Raw genomic sequence first — 7,724 nt, 5'->3', positions numbered from 1 at the left:
TCTAGCTTAATGCACGGATGGCGCCAATGAAGAAACACTAAGTGACCCCGACAGATTAAGGATAATCTTAGGGTTAAGTAGATGTTTCCCACGAGGGTTAGGTCCGGCAAAGATGGTTATTCTTCTCAACCTGCAAAACAGACACCGTAAGCTCGTCACTGAGAAGGGGGGGTTCCTCCTTGTGACCACCCTTCGGCGTGAGAATCAGACTAGGTTGCTCTGAATATAAGTGTATATAGAGAGAAATAGCTAGAGAGAAGATGATGATGATACCGTTCCAAGGTGTTGGGGTATTTATAGCCGAAGGTAGGTTTCCAAGCAGGTACGGCCAGCTGTATATAATATCTCTTTTCCACCAACTATGGGCTACGTTCGTGCCACGATGGGAGTTGGTGGGTAGGCAACGGCTGATAGTGACATTTTGTACTGGAGCGTGCTCCTCCTCGTACTATTGTCAGTGAGCTGTCACCCTGTGATTGGTTCATGGGTTGCTTTTGTCAGATCTTGTCCATTTGTCCATACCTTGGTAGGTATAGTACAAAAGATCTTCTAGAAGCGTACGGACTGGCTCTTTTGGGCGGGAATATTCCCGCCCTGCTCATTCCTTCTTCAGGTGACATTGCTGAAGTATAATAGTTAGTGCCTTATGCGTGTAGCCTTACTGTTAGTGCAGGTAGCCTTCCTTCTTGGCTTGTACCCACAGCTGCGGGAACAGGCAGGGTACTGTACCAAGGGAGGCTTTCCTGCGGGGACAGCTGACTTACTGCGTGTAAGGTCTTCATCTCTCTGAGCATGGTGGGTCCTGCGGATCCAGTTGGTCTTTGCGCAGACGTGCCTCTTTAAGGTGAGTTTTGCGGGTCCAACTGGGCTTTGCGGGGACCTACCTCTTCAATTGTCCAAGTAAGTGATGCACCACCAACATAAATTTGGTCAAGGCAAATAACTATCCCTAAAATACTAACAGTAGTTTGACAAATTGTTGAGATCAAAGCACTAATGGAAAGTAAAAAATAATTGATGAATCTATGCAAGATCGTGAAAAGAAAATTGACATTTCTGTTTCAAAAGAACAACCCAATACCTATGGGGCTTGGGTTAAATCCACTAACTAAATCTCTTTGTTGTGCATGGAGCTTTCATTTGGTGCGCATATTAATTAATTGATCGGGTAGTTCCCCGTTAAATGTCACACATACCTGTTAGTTTCCAGTCAAGTGCCATACATACTTACAGGTATCGATATGCACATTAATTTGTTAAAAAAATATCTTATTGAGATGTCAAAACTACATTTCTTACAATTTTGATTTTGACATAAATTTATAACCAAATAAATTAAAATTATAAAAAAACAAAATATTAGTTAGTTAACTATTATTTTACCCAAGGACATGATGTATAAAATAAAAAAAAAGATATTTACAAGTATGATTAATTCGTGTGAATTATGCATGTTTAAGGTAATCAAATGTAACAATGTCTTACCGTAACACCTTTTGAAACTAATTGAATACCGTGTCTCAAATCATGTTACCTTCCTAAAAGTTCATCAAGTTCAGATTCGTTCACCATCCTTAGAGAAAAAATATTAATTATAAAATGGTTTATCATAATAAAAAATATAATAAATGAGTGGATATTTTGTTTTCAATACGAATACTAAAGGAAATTGTTTAAAGAGTATCCAATTCCATCTTTTGGACATGTAATATCCACCAAGCAAAAAACAAAAGGTTGATAAAGACCTTTAAACTACAATATCTACCCACCATTGATTATCAACCAAAGAGATGGAATCATCAAATATACATCAAAAGTATATTCCGATAAATATATAAAAACAAAATTATTTATACTTTCGAATATTTAGATTAAAAAATTGAATTTCGTATATTGACAAAATAACATGGCATGGGAAGAACCAGTACCACCCACCCAATAATTGAATGCCACATTAGCCTTACCACTCACTCACCCACAACCGGCCGGTCCAGTTTTATATACTAAACAATTCAAACCCGGTCTAATTTTATCTTTCCATACACGATTACTGGGCCCAACCTCACTTTCTCTCGTCCTAACTTCCACCGCCACCAATTCTTCCGTCAATCTTTTTAACTCTACCGCCATTGCGAAATTACACTTATACCCTCCAACCACCTTCACACACCACTCCTTTTTCGTCACCACCGTCAAACCCTCACCCTCCGCCACCGCCACCACCGTCTCAATTATCTTCTCCGGCGGCTCTTTAGACAAAAACCGCTCTCCGTCTTCTTGATCATCGAATAAACCCGATAACTTGTATCCGGACGAGAACAAAATGATATCGAACGCGTTCATTATTTTCAAATTATCGCCCGAGGCGAATGATCCATCCGATCCTCGGGTATTTTCATCGTCGTCATCGTCTTTCAATTCGAGGTAATCATGATGGAATTTGACTTCCTTAAACCCGACCCTGAACCATGGATCGTTGATTATCTCATCGACCGTAATTCGGGTAGCTGGATTCGTGTCGAGGAGACGCGATAACAGCCGTTTGAGATCCGGAGATATCCACCGCGGAACACGAAAGTCACCCGAGCATATCTTCTTGTACATCACCATCAGATTCGGATCATTGAACGGAAGATAACCTCAATGTTATTTTTAAACGACTTAGTATTCATATAAAAAACAACGTGCAGCACAACTTGTTGCTCTTTTATCTACGTAAATAAACATTACTTTTTTTAAATGGTTGTAAAAATTGCATCTAGCTTTAACGACTTAGTTTTGATATTAAAAAACGACTAGTGGCATAACTTGTTACGCATTTTCCTGCATAAATAAACACTACTTTTTAACATTAACGTGGTTGAAAAACTACGTCTTAACGCTTATTTTTAAACAACTTAGTTTTGACATCAGAAAACGGCTTACGGCACAACTTCTTGTTGATCTACGTAACGCTATTTGTTCAAAATCAGTCAAAATTAAAATTTCTATACATCAAATTTAGTATACATATATTTAAATTTATAATTTTTATAAAATTAAATATAATTTTATTAATAGCTAGTCCAACCTGACAACCCGATTTGCGCGTAACGAGTTCTACAACCGTACCTGAATTCAACACAAACAAAATGATTCCACATGACCAAATATCCACCTTGGCTCCATCATACCCTCTCTTCAACAAAATCTCCGGCGCCACGTAAGCCGGGGTCCCACACAACGTATGCAAAAGTCCGTCCGGACGGACCTGGTCCGTGACAGCGGACAACCCAAAATCCGTAACTTTCAAATTCCAATTCTCATCCAAAAGCAAATTCTCGGGCTTCAAATCACGGTGATAGACTCCACGTGAGTGGCAGTACCCAACGGCCGAGATCAACTGCTGAAAATACCGACGGCTGAGATCTTCACTAAACCGTGATTTCGCCACTTTAGCAAACAACTCGCCGCCTTTAGCGTATTCCAACACAAAGAATATATTCTTCTTGTTGGCCAAGACTTCTAGAAGGTGCACGATATGCGGGTGGCGCAGCCGGCGCATGATAGAGATCTCACGCTTAACGTTCGCCGTAAGTCCTCCTTTAATTATCCTCTGTTTGTTGATAGCTTTAATCGCGACGCTACGTTCCGTGTGCACATCACGCGCGTGGTAGACTTTGGCAAACGCGCCGTAACCTAGTAGTCGGCCGACCTCGTATGAAGAGGTAGGTCCCAGCAGAGCCCAGTTGGACCCGCAAGACTCACCTTGAAGAGGGACGTCTGCGCAAGGACCTCCACAAACCGATCCCTCGTTTGCTCCAGGATGGGCAACTCGTTCTCATCAAGAGCACGAGTACCCATCCGAGCGGGACCATCAACCTCCCGCGGATGCAGGAGCGACTGCAAGTCATTCCCCTCTGAAATAAAAAAAGAAACAGTTAGAAGAAAAGCCTATATCAACAAAAAAGACAGAGCATACCGTAAGGGACAGAGTTCAAACCGTATTCGAGGACGATGGGAATCTGTGACGCCTCCTTCCACACCCGGCTCATCCCGAGCATCACCATCCCGGACTCCGCAAAGCGGTACACCGGAGTCTGGATCCGGGAGATCTTGGCGAACCATTCTGCCTCCTGGTAGTTGAGGGCGTGAAGGGCGGGGAGTGCTCTCCCATTCTTAAACGTCATCGCAAGGGGGATGACGCGAGCGGAGATATAAAAAAACTCCCGCTTCCACGACCGAAGACTGCGCTCGGTAGCGCAGATCTTCAAACCCTTGATCCGATTGACCAAGGTGTACCACCCCTGGATGCACCTCCAGGAGTAGAAGGTCATCAACCGATCAACGTGGGGCTCCACGCCCAGAATGAGGCACACCCACTCAGAGTGGCGGATCTTGGCGATCGCCATCGGGTGTACCTCCGTCAGATGCACACCGTGCCTCTCCAAGACACGGTATACAAACTTCGTCAATGGGAACCTGAGATTCCCATAAACGAAGAATGCAGCATACACCCCTATTTTGCCCTTGGGGGCATCGTACACCGTCTGGTGTGGTTCCGGAAACTCAGGCTCGAACGGCTCGAGCATGAACTTCCGGACAACGTACTGATAGAGGTCGGCCGGAAGAGCACACTGGCACTCGCCAGCAGTACTCTTATCGTCCTTATCGGAAGTGGACGACGGATTCTCGACGAACACGTCAGACTCCTCGGCAGTAGCCTCAACATCATGGGAAGAAGACATTCTGGAAGGATGAAAGGCAACGATTTCAGAGAATATTCGCCGGAAATCGCTTAGAAGGAGAAGATAGAAGTGAAAGTGTGGATTACAAAGGACCCTCTCCCCCTTTATATACTCATCGCAATGAATGCGATGAGTTTAATGCGGAGGAGAGAGAAAAGAGCTGGTGCAATGAAACTATGACACGTGGAAAAGCAAGCTGGCAACAGCTGTTGACGGGACGTGCGCCGAAAAATCCGCACCCACGCGCCCAAAAAATCACGCCCACGCGCCTGAAAAAGCGTCTGGAATGACCATGTGCTGTCACGTCGCCATAACTTCCTGCACGTCCTGAAACTGTCAGAAGAAACCGTCGGACGACGTTTCAACAGTTTGGACTGTTCTTATCCTTTCACCAACTCTTCGAATTTCAAAAAGATTCAAAAATATTCAAAAATAGGAAGGAATATACCCCCCTGGGCAACCAAGTAACTATAAGACAGGTGCGGGTACAGTGTCAAGGCAAAACCCTTCACATACTTAGCACCCGCAGGGAATGGACGCCAAGAATACCTTGGAAGTAAGATAACTATAAGACGAGTGCGGGTACAGTGTCAAGGCGAAACCCTTCACATACTTAGCACTCGCAGGGAATTGAAACCAAGAAGGATCTTCCGGGCCATGCTTGCGGAAAGGGAAATAACATCCCCGCATAGCGGGAACGTTGAGAACTAGATTGTTTGAAGCTCCAGGATGGAATTGGTTCTTTAACATAATTGATCACTATGTTTAAAACTACCAAAACCTCGTGGAGAATCTACACAAGTGAAACTCAACGCTCCTGACTTGCGAGGAGGTTACACACCTACCTGCATCATACCCAAAGATCAAGCAGAAAAGTCAGGAATTTCTGCACGTGACATTAGGGAAACCGCGGGAAGAATCCCCACGGACAACCTTAAAACTAAATCCTTTTCAAAACCCCTTGCTTAAGTCCAAAGTTCACCTCACTTATTAACAATTCATGAGAAGAACATTGGACTGGGGGGACTTGAAGAGGTAGGTCCCAGCAGAGCCCAGTTGGACCCGCAAGACTCACCTTGAAGAGGGACGTCTGCGCAAGGACCAACTGGTTCCGCAGGACCCACCATGCTCAGAGATGAAGACCTTACGCGCAGTATGCCAGCTGTTACCGCAGGGAAAGCCTCCCAATGGTGAAGTACCCCGCCTGTCCCCGCAGCTGCGGATACAAGCCATCAGGGAAGGCTACCCGCACTAATAGCAAGGCTACACGCACAAGGCACTAAATAATTCAGTGTCACCTGAAGGAATGAGCAAGGCGGGAATACCCCCGCCCAAATGAGCCAGTCCGTATGCTTCTGGAAGATCTTTTGTACTATACCTGCCAAGGTATGGACAAAATAGACAAGATCTGACCAAAGCAGCCCATGAACCAATCACAGGGTGACAGCTCACCGACAAACAGTACGAGGAGCATGCTCTAGTACTGTTTGTCACTATTAGCCGCTGCCTACTCACCAACCCTTGTCGTGGCACGCACATAGCCTGCAGTTGGTAGAAAAGGAATAGAACACAGCCGGCCTGGTCACTATTAGCCGCTGCTTACCCACCAACCAGCATGGCACGTGCGTAGCCCGTAGTTGGTAGAACAAGAATATTATACAGTTGGCTGTACCTGCTTGGAAACCTACCTTCGGCTATAAATACTCCAACACCTTGGAACGGTATGATCATCTGGTATTTTACCTTCACTAGCTATTCCTCTCAATATACACTTATATTCAGAGCAATCTAGTCTGATTCTCACGCCGGAGGGTGGTCACAAGGAGGAACCCCCCCCCCCCTTCTCAGTGACGAGCTCACGGTGTCTGTTTTTCCGGTCATCTGAAGAACATCCTTCTTTGCCGGACCTAACCCTCGTGGGAAACATTACTTAACCCCCAGATTATCCGTAATCTGCCCGGGGTCGCTTAGTGTTTCTTCATCGTACTTTCCGAAGAGGGTTTTTTCCGCCGGTGACGTGGATTCGTCGCCGGCGTGGTCAAATTCCGGCATGACTTCAAATTGATCATGAAAATGAATATGAAATGGGTTTTTGTTGTTAGGTTTTTGGGATCTGGAAGAAAGGTGTGGGATGATAAGAGAGAGGTTATATTATTGTTATTATTATTATAAGTTATATACGGAACATGTTTGGATGTTGAGAGTTTTATTGTGTTTTTGTTTTCAATCAAAAGTAACACTCACTTATCAACATGATGTCATGTATGGAAAGAGGTGGCTTCCTAGCTATATGTTTATTTAATGTGTACTTATGGTTGATACATATAATAGCGTAACGCATTAGTTATTTTTCTTTTTCCAAGTATTGTGCTTGTTTGCCTATGAAGGACACGGTTAAGAGAAGCAAAATGGATGGAGCCATGATGGCACATGTCTAAGATCATAAGACGAATATACCACGTGAGCCAACGCGACCACGCGTGACACTCTGCGCCAGCAATTCGTGATCCACGCAAGTGGACCAATTGCATGACTCCTGTCACGCTTTCTCTCCCTCTCTTCCTCATGTTATGAGTTGGATCCGGTAAGGATAAGTATGAACATAACAAGTAATGTTAGGGAAGTTGATTTTTAAGGTTATACAACGAAACTTGTAAATAATCAAATAGTTTAAAAGAATTTTTTAAGTGTTCAAAAGAATCACATTTGAGTTACCTATGGAGGACACGGTTGCTTAAAAAGTATAATGGATGGAACCATAATGGAATATCCAATGAATCATGTGTGTAAAATCATGTAGCGAATATCTCATGTGAGCACGCGTGAGCCAACACGCCGATGGTTCGTGGTCCATGAGAGGAAGTCACTCCCGTGACTTTGCTCACGATTTCTCTACTCTTTTCTTCTCTTATGATGTGTTGATTCGGGCATGATCAAATATAAACATAAAAGTCATGTTGGCAAACTTGATTATTTAGGGTCGCGTAACAAATAACA

At 44.0% G+C, this 7,724-nt stretch overlaps 1 protein-coding gene across 1 annotated transcript; it reads right to left on the bottom strand.

Annotated features, from left to right (window-relative positions):
• Positions 1 to 1,728: 1,728 nt before the first annotated feature.
• On the bottom strand, positions 1,729 to 6,882 carry LOC143568450 (CBL-interacting serine/threonine-protein kinase 14-like). Its single transcript, XM_077054606.1, has 3 exons — positions 6,715 to 6,882; positions 3,112 to 3,701; positions 1,729 to 2,639 (listed from the first exon to the last, which is right to left on the bottom strand). Exons 1-3 carry the CDS (start codon positions 6,777 to 6,779, stop codon positions 1,972 to 1,974), a joined length of 1,323 nt encoding a protein of 440 aa, XP_076910721.1. The 5' UTR covers positions 6,780 to 6,882; the 3' UTR covers positions 1,729 to 1,971.
• Positions 6,883 to 7,724: the final 842 nt, after the last annotated feature.

The sequence above is a fragment of the Bidens hawaiensis genome, unplaced genomic scaffold, assembly GCF_021521415.1.
Source record: "Bidens hawaiensis isolate Kalapana, Puna unplaced genomic scaffold, B.hawaiensis_p1.1 tig00023992_1, whole genome shotgun sequence".
Classification (NCBI taxonomy): domain Eukaryota; kingdom Viridiplantae; phylum Streptophyta; class Magnoliopsida; order Asterales; family Asteraceae; genus Bidens; species Bidens hawaiensis.
This window is presented reverse-complemented; position numbering and strand designations above follow the sequence as displayed.

Coding starts and splice junctions, on each gene's coding strand:
- LOC143568450 (XM_077054606.1), bottom strand. CDS start 6,779: ATGCCGGAATTTGACCACGCCGGCGACGAATCCACGTCACCGGCGGAA. Junction 3,702..6,714: donor GAAAAAACCCTCTTCGGAAA/GTACGATGAAGA, acceptor ACCTACCTCTTC/ATACGAGGTCGGCCGACTAC. Junction 2,640..3,111: donor TTTGTTTGTGTTGAATTCAG/GTACGGTTGTAG, acceptor AATAACATTGAG/GTTATCTTCCGTTCAATGAT.